This window comes from Impatiens glandulifera, chromosome 8 (genome assembly GCF_907164915.1).
Source record: "Impatiens glandulifera chromosome 8, dImpGla2.1, whole genome shotgun sequence".
In the NCBI taxonomy this organism is placed as follows: Eukaryota; Viridiplantae; Streptophyta; class Magnoliopsida; order Ericales; family Balsaminaceae; genus Impatiens; species Impatiens glandulifera.
In genome coordinates this window covers 16,027,149-16,042,170 of record NC_061869.1, presented here as the reverse complement: position 1 = coordinate 16,042,170, position 15,022 = coordinate 16,027,149, and the positions used below count along the sequence as shown (strand labels likewise).

General features: G+C 30.3%; 2 protein-coding genes across 5 annotated transcripts; both read left to right on the top strand.

The window, feature by feature from the left end:
* Positions 1 to 1,937: 1,937 nt before the first annotated feature.
* On the top strand, positions 1,938 to 8,652 carry LOC124911482 (tetratricopeptide repeat protein 5-like). Its single transcript, XM_047451977.1, has 13 exons — positions 1,938 to 2,128; positions 2,300 to 2,409; positions 2,494 to 2,604; positions 2,699 to 2,756; positions 3,384 to 3,473; positions 4,689 to 4,783; positions 5,244 to 5,297; positions 5,395 to 5,532; positions 5,845 to 5,902; positions 5,989 to 6,103; positions 6,881 to 6,950; positions 7,454 to 7,525; positions 8,146 to 8,652. Exons 1-13 carry the CDS (start codon positions 1,990 to 1,992, stop codon positions 8,260 to 8,262), a joined length of 1,227 nt encoding a protein of 408 aa, XP_047307933.1. The 5' UTR covers positions 1,938 to 1,989; the 3' UTR covers positions 8,263 to 8,652.
* Positions 8,653 to 9,623: 971 nt separating this feature from the next.
* Positions 9,624 to 12,399, top strand: LOC124913423 (sarcoplasmic reticulum histidine-rich calcium-binding protein). 4 transcript variants are annotated; one of them, XM_047454003.1, is made up of 3 exons: positions 9,624 to 9,775; positions 10,799 to 10,872; positions 11,681 to 12,399. In XM_047454003.1, the coding sequence occupies exon 3, from the start codon at positions 11,706 to 11,708 to the stop codon at positions 12,249 to 12,251; it is 546 nt and encodes a 181-aa protein (XP_047309959.1). In that variant the 5' UTR covers positions 9,624 to 9,775; positions 10,799 to 10,872; positions 11,681 to 11,705; the 3' UTR covers positions 12,252 to 12,399. The 4 variants fall into 4 exon arrangements, with proteins under 4 accessions (XP_047309959.1, XP_047309956.1, XP_047309960.1 ...); XM_047454000.1 differs by having other exon boundaries at positions 9,625 to 9,775; positions 11,642 to 12,399; XM_047454004.1 differs by lacking the exon at positions 10,799 to 10,872 and having other exon boundaries at positions 9,657 to 9,775.
* The last annotated feature ends 2,623 nt before the right edge of the window (positions 12,400 to 15,022 follow it).

The window sequence follows — 15,022 nt, the reverse complement described above, 5'->3', positions numbered from 1 at the left end:
GAGTTATTCACTCAACTGAGTGTTCTTCGATTTTTTTTTCTCAACTGAGTGTTCTTCGTGTGAAAGTGTAATTGAGATTGGTGGTTGATGGTTGGTTTTTCGAGAGATAAGATGCATGTGAAAGTGTGATGTCATGAGATGGAAAGGTTCATTGGAATTGGTGGTTATTTGACAAGATATAAGAGGTGTATAGAAAAAACGAGGTCACGAGATTAGAGGCCAATTGTGATTGGTAGTTGGTTTGTCGATGGATTATAAGCATGTGAAAGTATGAGGTCACGAGATTAAAGGTCAATAGGATTAGTTATTGGTTTGCTAAGGGGATAATATGCCGATAAAATTGAGATTGATGATTGGTTTGCTGAAGAATAAGAGACTGATAACAAATGATCACGAGATTAGATGTCGATTGTGATTGGTAGTTAAAAATATATGTGAAAGAGATGTTGATTGACCGAAGTGTGAGGTCAATTGGATTTAGTGGTTGGTTTGACAAGAGTTAAGAGACGTGTGAAAGTGTGTGATGTCACAATATTAGTAATGAGAGTTATTCATTGAGAAAAAGAATATTGGTGGTTATAACAAAGTGTAAAAGTGAGTTCATGAGATGAGATGTCAATATGATTGATGGTTGGTTTGCTGAAGTGAGGGTAAAGATGTCGCAATAATGATATGAGATGGTTGATATACAAAATACTCGAAGTAAGGTCACGAGATTAGTAGTGAGATGTTCATTGGAGAACACAAAATATTTGTTGTTAAATATATGAATGAATTTGTTGGTTTACCGAATAAGTGAGGGTAAAGAGGTTAGTGATATGAGATGGTTGACCGAAGTGTAAAAGTGAGTTCACGAGATGAGAGGTCAATATGATTGGTGGTTGGTTTGCTGAAGTGATGATAAAGAGGTCGCAGTAATGATATGAGATGGTTGAAGTATAAAATACTCGAAGTAAAGTCACAAGATTAGTAGTGAGATGTTAATTGAAGAACAAAAAATATTTGTCGTTAAATATATGAATGAATTTGTTGGTTTACAGAAGAAGTGAGGGTAATGATGTTAGTGATATGATGAGATAATTAATTTGTCAAAAATGATGGCAAAAAATGTTGCTACTATTGAGATGGTTGAGTGCAAAAGTGAGATCACGAAATAAATAATATGAGAGGTTTATTAGGTGAGAAAAAATATTGTTGATTAAATGAGAAATGAGAGTAAAAAGTCGAAAAGAAAAAAGTCAGTGTAGATGAAAAAAGAAGTTAAATAAATGTCTTTTTATTAAATTTGTTATATTCTTTATATGAATAACGAAAACAATGATAAATGACAAGAGAAAAACAATCATTAGATTGTCTCAACCATTGAAGCACCATCATATTCAGACCATAAATATTGATGACGAATAGAATAATGAAGACGATAAAAACGAAAACGTTGACGACCACAAAGAGATAAATATTTTTTATTTCAACTTTATAAATCTGATTTTTATTTATTTATTTTTATAACGTAAGGACATTATGAAAGTTTAATTAAGAAATTATATTCCTTAGTTTATTAAAAAAATATCTAATAATAATGTCAAAACTAATTATGCTCAATAACTAGGCAGGATTATTTTTAATATATATTTTTTTAATATAAAATATTAAAAGTTTTTTTAAAAAAATTTGATTGAGAAATTAATTGATGATTAGATAAAAAAATAATTGTGTTCATTTCCCCATATATAACCATTTTCTCAAACATGATCATTTTATTTTATTTTATTACTATATATTTTTAGGCATAATTTAGTTGTCTAAATATTCTCATATCCAAATGGTTTAAATCAATAAGCGAATTATTTCCGACCCGACCCGACCCGACCCGATTCGTTTAGCGATGTACAGAGTATAGACTATAGAGAGTTCAGTGGTCATCACTGTAAAAACAAGTAGTGAGTCTCTCTTGGCAACGACGAAGCTGAAGCTGAAGCTACTGATTTAATGGAGAAAGTCGTGAAAGCAGCCGAAGATCTCTACAAGATTCGTGACACTTACTTTCCGCTGAATCCACAAGACAAAATCACCAAGCTGCAAGACGAATCGGATCTCGTTTTGAAGCTTCTCGATTCTATTCCTTCTGGTAACTATTCTCTCTTTCGTAACTTTGATGTTTTCATATTACTTGATTGTCTATTAATAAGAGATATGATGTGGAATTTGTATGAGTCTATGATGTGGAATTTGTATTAAGGCAGACTTGGTTCATGATTCCTATGATTTTACAGCTTGACAAATCTTTGCTTGCTTGCAGAAGAAAGGAAGTTGCCCATGCAAAGGGCAACATATGAGTTTTTGAGGGGGAAGATATTGGATGTATTTCCAGAATTTAGGAAAGAAGCAGAGGATCATCTCTCAAAAGCTGTAACAAAATTACAGTCTTCTTGTTCATCATTTGTAGCTTAAAAGAGGTTCCATATGTTCATAAACTGATGTCTTAATTTTCAGGTGAAACTGAATCCATCTCTGGCTGAAGCTTGGCTATGCCTTGGTAATTGCATTTGGAAAAAAGGTGATCTGACTGCTGCAAAGAACTGTTTTACACTCGCAATAAGCAAGGTTATTGTTCTCAGATTACAAGTGAATATATGTTTGTATGATTTGTACTTATCTTAAGCTCTTCGCTGGCTAAAAACATTTATACCTTGTACAGGGTCCAAACAAGAGGATACTCTGTCAGCTGTCAATGCTTGAAAGACAGATAGCCCAAGGTGAGTATTTCCGCTTTAGCATTCTCTTACTTATATGTATTGAATTCTTTTGGAAATAATATGTAGACGAACATTATTTAGTGACCTAACAATATGATAGATAAAGAAGTAGGGTAATATAACTTTTGGGTAGTTAATCCTAACTAATAAAGGATTCCAGAATAAGGTGGTTGTGAAGAGGTTGGGTTGAAGCTATATAAGCCACCCAAATTCTTTGTTTCTTCCTTATTGAATTCAAGGCAATACCCCACCGTTCTTCTTCTTCTCTCCCTATCCTATCTTAATCTATTTTCTTCTTTCTTCAATTTCTTTTGCTTCTTCCTCAACCTCCCGCTAATTCTGTTTACTCAAGAGATCTATGCCTTGTTGTCTTAGGTCGGGACACAATACATTACTTAATAGAAATGACTTGTATATTATTGTCCCAATGACATGTTTATATGTATTAATTCATGTTATCAGGTTTTCTATAAACAGTTACAATTATTTCATGATATCGTTGATGCCAATTTTTATTTGCCTTGATTTATTTTGTGGTATGCCAAGGATGAGGTTTGTACGTGCATGCACTTCCTTAATGTGTTATATTTTTTGTCACATTTTTTTAATGTATTATATTCTTCGTAGATGCTGAGAATCAAGCAGAAATTGTTGAAGGAAGCATCAAACTTGCAAAGGAAGCTGTAGCTCTTGATGTAAAGGATGGGAACTCCTGGTGTAAGCCTATATATATATATATTTGTATTCATATATTGAGAAATTTTTAATAATGTTTAACTTGTTTTAGTTTGCATGTATTGAGAATTCTTGATTAGTGGCTGAAATTCACCCTCAGATGTGATGTAGATATCCTCTTGAAGATAGGTTCAATATAACTTATTAACTTACACATTGTAGTTCAAGTAGTAAGAGTCTTGAACAAGAGGTTGATGTCTCAGAGTTTGATTCTCTCTGAAAGCATCTTATTGAAGTGGTGGGGGTGGGGATGGTGGAGAGATGCTGTGTAGCACCCCCCTCCAGGGAAAAATAACCCTAGTCTAAAAAAAAGAGAAAATGACTTAGTTTATATTTACTAATTCTCTTACTCAGTTCAATTTCCCTACTTTGGATGAAGTGGTCTGTGTTAAATATAAGTGTCATTGAAGAGCTATCCTTATCTGAACCAGTAGAATGTTATGTGCTATCCTCCTCCAATATAAAACTCATTGTCTAATAAAACGGCTTCTTAGTTATATTCATTAATGCTCTTACTCGATTAAAGTTGACTGCTTTTTTTTTTTGGGAAAAAAGTTGACTGCTTTGGATGAAGAGGTTTGTGTTAATATAAGTGTCATTGAAGAGCTATCCTTTTCTGAACTGGTTCAAGCAAAGAGCGAGTATTTAAAATTGATCAATGCTGCTCTAGTTAGGTTTGCACAACTTAACATAGATCCCATAAATATAGATGCACAAGGTATTGTATTGACCGATCCATGCTTGAACTTGATCAGTTCAAAGTGGCAGTTTATAATTCTGTTAATGCTCCAATATTGATAAATGCTTACAACATCTAAGCATCATGATCAGTTCAGGTGGTATAACCAATAAGAAAAAATAAAAGTTTTTGCCTATCCCTAACTATTGCAAAGAGGTTCCTACTTTCTAGGAAGATTTATCCTAGAATTATGTGACTTGTATTTAAACACATAGATGTGAATAAAATATAACTGTTTCCTCTCAATTTACTTTTCCGCAAAATGATAGAATACGCCAGGTCTGTTATCATTGATATCTTTGTAACTAGAATATAAGTGGATTGTTGAGCCAATGAGCCAATTACAGTACTATGTTTTAGTAAAGATTCTTTTTTAGAAGGGTATCATCTTCTATGTTCTAACCAAGGATGCCATTCAAAATTCACCACTGAACAACTACTTCCTTCCTCACTCTCAGACAACTTAGGAAACGCATGTCTCACTTGTTTCTTTGTAACTGGAGCATGGGATCACAGCAAGCTTTTGCAAGCCTTGAAAGCATATCAAAATGCCGTAAGTCTAGTTTTTTATTGGTTAAAACTGAGGCTATTTGGAAACTTGTATTGTGTCTCTATCTATTCACAATCACAAATTAACAATCCCATTGGCAAATTTCCAAAGTTAAAATTGGAAGTGATTTTTTTGTTTGGTTTATTTTCTACATTTTTTTTACATCATATTCCAAATTATAGCGTAATTTTGTTCCTTCATTTGGTATACAAATTATTTTTTACGACGTTGATCCAAATTATAGTGTAACTTTTGTGTCAATTGGTATAGAGTTTTTTTTTCTCATCACAATCCGGTTAATTTTCAGACTATTCTGACTTTTTTTGCAAACATAACGAATTTAGAGTTTTCATCGAAAAATGGTATACCAAAACATCCCAATTGTTTTCTACATTTCTTTAAAAGACAAAGTGTTTCATATTATATTGATTAGAATTTTTTGATCTTTTGTGATACATATCAGGAAAAAGACGAGTGCATGAAATCCAATCCTGACCTCTATTTTAACTGGGCTACAGTAAGTATCTCATGGTATATTTTTCAATTCCAACCATGATCTCTATATCTGTGCTCTTCTGAACTCCAGCTACTGATCCAGGTAGTATTATGTATAGGTGGACAAATATCTGGAGAACTATGAAAGGGCTTTAACTGGATTTGAGGCTGCTTCCTTGAAGGATCCTGGTCTTAATGCTACAGAGGAGGTCCAAAAGATTGTCAATCTCCTTCACAAGCTGGACTCTTTGTTCAAGGTAAAGCATTTTCTTATGAATGTAATTAGAATGTGGTCAATTAGGGTGATGATAAAATATTTGGAAACACTTTTTTCTGTTAGATATCTCATGTGCACGTGGATCCACATGAGATCATGTACGTTTGGAAAGACACCTATTCAAAACTTTATTGGTGTTTTCTCATCTGGGATCCAAATCCAAAAACAGAAAGTGTTTCCAAATGGGCCCATTAGATGGAATCAATCTTATCAAGAAACTGAACTTTTGGAGGGTTGCATAGGTATTCATTTATAGTTTTTTTATGCAACAATTTAAACAAATGGTTTGCAGGGACAAATTAATGCAAAACAACTTGATTTATCAGCCTCGTCATTATCTGCAGTTAGTTGTAAGCTATGCACAACTTTGATATCCATTGCATTCTCTAGTCATGTGGAAAATGTATGTTCTGATGAGTGACTTTTTTGCTACTAGTGGATGCTTCATACAGAAGAGCCAATATACACGAACTATCAGAGGGTCTCAACCAAAAAGTTGCTATTGTTGGGAAAGTCATTCTCTTTGTCAAGCATGATAATATTGCTCCTCTGTAAGTTCTTCTACCTTTTTCTTGTGATGATTGTACCTTCTCTAGTTTATTATGGATTCTGATAGGTGAGAAAGGGTTATGGGCCTTATGGCTAATGACCCTAAGAAAGGTTGAGCTAGCAAAAGAGGAATTAGGGCGTCTAGCGATTGAAGAGGGACTGTTAGGGTAGAATAATATAAATATAGGAATTGTTAGAATCCATTATGCTGAAAAATCAATTTGACGATTCTATTTTCCTTCCTAGGTTTTCTCTCTTCTAGTCTAAATGTATCTCACCCTAGAACTAGGGTTTTATCTTCCCATCTGAATCTGAAATTCACCCTAGCAGTTATGGTTCTCTCCTCATCTAAATCTCAATCTTATGTATCAAACTTTTATCATCTCTATTCAATACTACTATGCATCAAGGCTGAGCAAACTAAGGATTTACCCAATTCAATTCTAAATTTTAAAACGGTTTGGGTTCAGTTAAAATAAAAAATTAATGATTATGTTGAATTTTTAAAAAAAGGTTGGGATGAACATGAACCCATTCAGCCCAAAGTTTTAGAAAACAAGATAATGTGCCTTTAGTTTGACTTGCTTTCACTACTTGAGTTAGATAGGTTGTAATTTCTTTTATAAATTCAATTATTTAAAGCCTTAACGGAGTGTAATGACATCTGGAGCTTAAATTCAAATATTTGGGTTATTTTGCTCAACTTGAATATTAAACTAAGTTTAAATTGTGCAGAAATTGCAGTTTTTTTCCTGTTCCTTATTTATCTGATTGTGCAGGTACTACCTGACATGTGATTCAAATAAAAAATTCTGTGTTATCTCGATATATGGTGTACACAGTGAAACAGTAAGTTCCCAAGTTCATTGAGTCTCTTTAAAACTGATATGCTGTCAGAATCACGATCTTATTAGAAAATCCCCAAAGTTCAAATTGAAACTGAATTTTTCTTTTCTTGTTTGGTATAAGATTTATTTTGGATCATTGTCCAAATTATAGTTGATTTTTGTTGCTTCATATGGTATACAAATTATTTTTCATATCATTATCAAATTATATTTACTTCATTTGGTATAGAGAGATATTTTTTGGATCATGATCTAGATTATATTTTAACGACGATCCAGATGATTTTCTACATAATTGTGATTTTTTTCAAACATTACAAATGTAAATTTCGCGAATCATGATCCAAATGTAAAAAGTGTATAACAAAACAAGCATTGTCAGCTTGAGATTTTAACTCTTGCCACGTTTTTATATGCAATTATTTTCAATTCTACATGTTATGGTAGTTCTTAATTTAGCATAAGTCCTAATTGAAACACAACCTAACGAGGACCCTTGTGCAGATTAAAGAAGGCGATCAACTGACAGTTTTGGATCCGTACTACCATTATGTTGACATCTCTTGGAAGGGAAAGGTATGTTGCATTTGATTATTTGTGTTTAGCAGTATTCTAGGATGACACCTATTTTACTTTTATTAAATCCATGCTTGGATTTCTAGGGCTTATGTTCATACCATTCTATTTTCTTGTCCATCCCAGATTTATATATCGGTATATCCCCATCAACCACAATTTAATCATTTTACTCCATAAGCTCAACCAATTTTCTATCATACAAGTCATAAACCTCCATTTCATTTTACATTTTCTTGAAATAGATTGGAAAGAAATTTTCACACATTTCTTATTAGGAATGATAATGATGCGGATTAGGACACTATCACACACATATAGGTGGCATCGTAAATTGAGTTAAAATAAGTATTATTATTTTTTTTATAGTGTTTGGAGCTGAACCTACCACACTATCATAATTCTTGTTAACAATTATTATTCAACCTTTCGATTTTTTTTAACTTTACCCTCGAAAGCCAAGCCTTTTAAACAGTTGATTCTGAAGTCTGATAATTGATTTCTCGAGAGCTGATTTTAACAAACATGATGTTCATATGGGTCTCTCTCAATAGATTTGTACATAAACATATACATTTAGATAAACACACCAAACATCCTAAGATTTTGTATGTGTTCAGTTATACCAGTTCAAGTCAGTTAGAGTGGATTTCTTGGAGCAGTTGATTGTGAATGGAAAAATCGTATCCTCTCGTCAAGCAGTTCGAACCTCCATATACGCTCAACACAAACCCTGACGACTAGAAATCATTATTTTGTTCATACCCTTTTTGGCTTTTTGTGTGCAAAGTAAATGAATGAATGCCCTTGTGCAAGATCAAGACGATGAAGATTCGGAGGATTGATTGGTCTAGTCAGGCTATATAGATTTGGATTTTATATCATCATCTATTTTTGAATTTCATTTTCTGAACTAGATGTAGATTTGAATTGAGATGTTTGTGAAGATCTTCTTTTTCAGTTCTGTGTAATCTCATCGTTTAAAATGTCTGATGTCATCTTAGTCATATTTAGGCCTCTTTGTTGATTTTTTGAATTATTGTAATGGTATGAAATGTGTGTGATTCAAGACTTGTTTGTTTTTTAAAAGATAACTGTGATTTATGCACAAAAAGTTACAATCACAAGTATGTGAATTTATCAATTTAAGAAATAAAAAAGATTTTAAATTGAAATGTGATGTTATTAGTTAGCTTTTAAAATATAATAATAAAAATAAAAAATACTTATAATATGGATAGGAAATAGTACTGATTGGAATAATTGTCATGTGATTACTATTATTTAAAACAAATAAAAACAGTTGTATCTTTAAATTTTTCATAAATTGGAGCATCAATAAAAATATTAATGTTTTTACTTTTCTTCTTTGTTCGGATTATGAGTGACCATCGATTTGGTTTTCAAGTTGTTCAAGTTACTCCGTTCGAGTTATTTGAATTTTTTTTTAGTCAATTTGAAAACTAAACTAAATTTCAACAAATTCTATTAATACCGAACCAAATTTATTTTATTGTCAAATCAATTTTTAATTCGAAATATTCAAATTCAAACCAAATTAAAATTTGAATCAGAGAGATTTTATTTACTAAGTCTAAAATTATAAAAAAAAATCACCAAAATTATTCTTAGTCACTTACTAATATTTAATGTTTGATGTATAATTATTTAATTATAGGTAATAAATTATATATGATATATTTAAAATAAATAATAAAAAATAAATTCAGTTTTCAATTTAGTTTTCGAGTATTTAAATTTGAATTGGTTTAGAGTCGATTCAAAAACCGTATTTAAATTTGAATAAATTTAGAATTCGATTCGAAAACCAAAAATGAAATTCACGAATTCTGTCAAATATGGATAAAAATAATGAAAATATCTGAGTTATTTAAAAGATAATGAAGAGTGATTAATTTTATTATTATTATTATTTTATTTCAATGGATTAAATTATTATATAAAAAATCCTTCAAATTTAAATGAGTTTAATCAAATAAATTATAATTTTTGTTATATTAAATAAAAGTAGGTTTCTATTTTCCAACCAAATTAAAAAACGCGTACAAAGTCAAAGCGGAATTAACTCGAATCATATAAAGCCATTACCGAAGCTTGAAGGAAGTTTCTAGAGAGAAACAACGCGTACAGACTACAAAGGCACGGGTTTTCCATCGCCGGAGATCGTAAACCAAGATCGCTCCGTTCTCTCTCTCTCTCTCTCCAGCAGCAGCAGCAGCAGCCTCAAAGGTTAGTTCATCTCTTTCAATCACTTCCAAATCGTTTAGTTTCATGTTATTACGATTACTGTAGTGTTTAATGGATCGTCTTTTGGCTTTTTCTTATTTAAATTTCCATTTTTCACCAGATCTATTCGAATTATACATCTATAACCTTATTTTCCTGATCTATTGATATCGATAAGCTTCTTTTTAGGGTTTTGCTATTTGATTGTTTATTGTATCTCCTTAGGTTTCCAAATCTTGCTACAATTCTATATATTTCCCTCTCTCAAAATCTCAATTTTAGTTTAATTCACCGTAATCAGTATTATGTTACAGTAGCTAAAATTCTTGATAGTTATGGAAGTTATGTAACCATTAGGGTTTGGGTAAGATAAAATCCCCAAACCTCTTTATCAATGGACATGGAAAAACTTAGCTGTTAATCAATTGACAGATCTCTTCTTCTTCTTGAAAACCTTGCTTCCGCTGCCCTAAATCCATAAAACCATATAAATCAGTACTTTATCAAACCCTAACCTCTAACATATTAGAACTGAAGGGCATTAAACTAAATTATAACTTATTGATGATGATCTGTTCTGAATACATATATGACCTTATTTGACTGATCTATTTATATTGATAGGTTTCTTTTTAGGATTTTTCTATTTGATTGTTTACTGTATCCCGTTAGGTTTTCAAATCGTGCTACAATTCTTTATATTTTTCTCTCTCAGAATCTGAGTTTTAGTTTAATTCACCGTAATTAGTATTAGAACTCAAGGTCATTAAACTAAATTATAACTTATTGATGATGATCTGTTCTGAATATGTATATGACCTTATTTGCCTGTTCTATTGATATTGATAGGCTTCTTTTTAGGGTTTTTCTATTTGATGTTAGGTTTCCAAATCCTGCTACAATCCTATATAATTTTCTCTCAGAATCTGAATTTTAGTCTAATTCACTGTAATCAGTATTAGAACTCAAGGTCATTAAACTTAATTATAACTTATTGATGATGATCTGTTCTGAATTCATCGTCAGATTTCTTGTGGGATTCGTCTGATTCAAATCCCTTGCTATTACAATATCTAATCTGTTGGACACAGACAAATAAGGTATGAAAACCGGCTCCAAGTTCTACAGTCATATGAGCTATTTTGTGTGTGTATAATCTATACTGCATCTTACACTTAAATGTAATAATTGATGTTAAAAAATTAAGCATGTAGGAATGAGGAATCTATTTGAAAGAGTTCAAAAGATATGGTAATATTGAGATGAAATATATGACCTTTTCCATTATCAAAGAGATCTAGCTAATGCTGTGTTTGAGAACTGAAATTACCACACAATTGATTACTTAACTGATGAAGTACTTATATGAATTAAGTTTATCTGATACCTCTTACCTAAAGTCACTTAATTCTTTTGATTCAACTCAAATTAAGCTAAAATGGCTGGTTTAATTCGGTATTTTTGTAAGAGCATCTAAAAAGTTTAACCCCACAAAATGAATAAAGTTGCACCACTATTAGGGCAATCTTCCTGATATTAGTTCTACATTTGATGAAATCAAAATTTTATGAAAACTTAAAATTTAGTATTCAACATTTTAACATTCATGTCTTGTTTGATGAAGGGTTATTTGGATTTAATTCAAATACTTTATTTTTTAATAAATTATTATATATACAAAAGATATTTTAGTCATTTAACCCAAATAATCAACATTTTCATCAAACATGATTTTCAAATAACCCAAATTATTTCTGAATAACCTTGCATTTAGATATATGTTTTATGCAGCAATTACATTTACTAGATGTTTAATTCTATTCAAGTTTGTGATAATGGTAGAACTAACATCTTTTTCTCTTCATTGAGATGCACTTGCTGTTATCTCCATACCATACAAAAATGCAGGTTTTAAGTTGGAATTTATATTGGAATGGACTGCAAGAAGTTTATCCAAATGGTGGAGGAGAAAAAGAAGAGAGCTTTGGAGAAGAAAGCAACCCCATTATTATGGCAGCAAAAGCTTGAAGCTGCCAACAACACGAAAGCTGATACTGACACTGAAAGCAGTGATGACGACAAAAGGACATCAAGAAAGTCGCACAAAAATAACAGAAAACATAGACATCACGACTCTGCTGATTACGAAAGGAAAAAGGAAAAGAAATTAAAGAGAAGATCAAAGAAGCATTCCGATGATGACTATTACAGTGAGTCTGAAGAAGAAGAAGAGAGGCTGAGGAAGAAACATAGGGCACACAGGAAACATAAACATAAACATCACAATTCAAATTCAGATTCTGAATCTGAAGAAGGATCGGGTTTCTCTAGTTACGATGACAGGAAGAGGAATCATAAAAACCGACATAAGAGAAGTCGTCGCGGGTCCCATTCTAGCAGCTCAGATGATTCCGATGGTGGAGATGTTACCAGGAGATCTAGACGAAATGCAAAGGATCACAAACGTCATAGGGATTAATAGGGCTTGTTCATCGTTTCGAAACAATTATTTGAAATGGTGTAATTGATGAAAGAGATTAACATGGGTTATAATGTTATATGAGATTCCAAAACAGAACAATGACATAATTGAAAACTGATTATTTGTTGAAAAATTATGTTGTTTGTAAGTCTTCTTGTTTAGCTCCTAATATATGTATTGTTTGAAAAATTATATTGTTATGGGAGGATATCACTTATGAAAGATCAAATCCAAGATGGTGGTCGGATAAGAAAAAAATATTTTTAACTGTAATTTATTTTTTCTATAAAAAGAAAAGAGCAAATGGCCATTACTTTAGATTGTTTCCCTTTAAATTATTGTTTATTTGAAATGATGTTTAATTTTTAAAGTTTCCGGATTGTCGGGTTGAGAGATGTGGTTAATTTGGATATATATGTGAGAGTAAATGAATACTTGAGTCGGATTATGGGTTGACCCGCCATAAATATTTTTATCGTAATATTTTTTCAATGTTTTTTATATTATTACTCGTGCAATTGGCACATGATACATGCTAGTTTTATTTAATTAGATAATATATTAGAAATGGTTATTTTGCTAATAAGTTTGTATTTAATTTTGTTTAGTTAATTTTTTGAAACAAAAATAATTTCAGAAACACGTTGAATATGAATTTGTAGATAATAGTGGGATATGAAAAAAAAAATATCATACCGACCTAATATCATAGAGTTATATGATTAATTATATCTCATGTACAGGGTGCAATATAAATCTATATATATATATAATGATGCTTAATTTTTAAAGTGTCTGGATTGCCGGGTACGGTTAAAAATAAAATTAAAAATGCTATAGGTATGGTTCGAACTTGCAAACTAACAAAAACAAGTGCAAGTTTTTAACCAACTAAGCTAATAACACTTTATATTTTGAATTCAACCCAAAATTTAATAAACGCGTGACATTTTAACAATATAAGTTCAACTTTTTAAGTAACTAATATATATATATATATATATATATATATATATATATATATATATATATATATATATATATATATATATATATATATATATATATATATATATATATATATATAATATGATGCTTAATTTTTAAAGTGTTCGGATTGCCGGGTCGAGAGCTGTGGTTAATTTGGATATATGTGAGAGTAAATGAATACTTAGGTCGGATTGTGGGTTGACCCGCCCATAAAAATTTTACCGTAATATTTTTTTCACGATTTTTTATATTATTATTCGTTTAAAATGCACGAGATACATGCTAGTTTATAGAAAAACACAAGTCAAATCTCATCCCCAACAAACATTAATATGAAAAACTACTCTTTACAATATTTATGTAATATTTTTTTTCTAATTATATTAATATATATAGGCTATTAACTTATAATTAATTTATTTCAAAATAAATAAACATACAAGAAATAACAATATTTGATAGTCTCTTCTTAGTGAAAGAAAGTTTAAATATGGTTAAAAATATTATGTTTTAATCCTGGTTAAGGTGTTGAACCGATCGGTTAATCGGTTAACCGGTTAAACGATTCTACTAGTTCCGATCGGTTAATCGATTTAACCGTGAACCGATAATTCAATTATTTAAATTAAGTATTAAATTTATTAAATAATTTTTTTTTTCAAAACTTTTGCGCCAAATTATTATGCTATTCTTATTTTTTTTCTATGTTATAATATATTATATTATTGTTATAATATAATATATTATAATAATATTTCATAAATATATTTAGAAATATGTTATAATATATTATATTATTGTAACAATATAATATATTTTAAAAGTTGCCATTTTTAAACTAATATATGTATAAATAAGATTTGTTTTTTAAATAATTCTATATAAATTATATTTTAAAATTTTAAAATAATTAATATATATATATATATATATAAATTATTAAATATTATTTATAATATATCTATATTTAAAAAAATATAAAATATAAATTATAAAATATAAATATATAATTAAATTATTGCTGATTAAACCGTTAGAAAAATAGTTCAATAAAAAATCGAACCGTTTAATCGGTACAAACCGAAACCAATAGAACTAATTAACTAATAAACCGGTAAAATGAAACCGATAAACTATCAATTCGGTTATTGATTTTCGGATTTTTTTCACGGCCCTAATCATGGTACAAGGCAAGTTAACTGCTACTATATAAATAACATTATAATATTCATTTTTATAACATATGTGATAAATATGAGACATTTAGTTTTCTTATGAATTTCTTTCTTTTTAATATTCTAAAACTATCATGATATTAGAGTAGTTAGACATTCAACCACTCTGTTAATTGTCACGTTTAATCTTCCTGTAGTCAAATTCTCGGATCTGTTTGTCTACCTTTCGACAATCTAATTCCCGAAAGCCTTAATAGTCTTATGCCTCACCTGTTTCCTCTTTCAGATATTAACAATGACTAAGTCTAAAGCACGATCATCTTCATCTTCTCCACGTCCCGGTAGAATCTTCCCCAAATTCATGTAATTCACCTTTAGTAATATAAATTAGCTACTCTGAATCTATGGAAGGATCCTACCTCACCTCTTACAAATTAAATGGTAAGAATTATATGTCCTGGACTAATGCGTTACGAATATATATATTTTCATCACTGAAATTCTTCTAGTCCAACAATTACAAATTCAAACTATGAATCATGAAACAGAGAGAACCATCAAGCTATATCTTGGCTACTTAATTCGATGACTCCAAAATAAAAG

What these genes read in the sequence shown, in the direction of transcription:
- LOC124911482 (XM_047451977.1), top strand. Translation starts at nt 1,990, where the DNA reads ATGGAGAAAGTCGTGAAAGCAGCCGAAGATCTCTACAAGATTCGTGAC. An exon ending in TCTCGATTCTATTCCTTCTG is followed by an intron (nt 2,129 to 2,299) that starts GTAACTATTCTC and finishes GCTTGCTTGCAG; the next exon opens with AAGAAAGGAAGTTGCCCATG. An exon ending in AGGATCATCTCTCAAAAGCT is followed by an intron (nt 2,410 to 2,493) that starts GTAACAAAATTA and finishes CTTAATTTTCAG; the next exon opens with GTGAAACTGAATCCATCTCT.
- LOC124913423 (XM_047454003.1), top strand. Translation starts at nt 11,706, where the DNA reads ATGGACTGCAAGAAGTTTATCCAAATGGTGGAGGAGAAAAAGAAGAGA.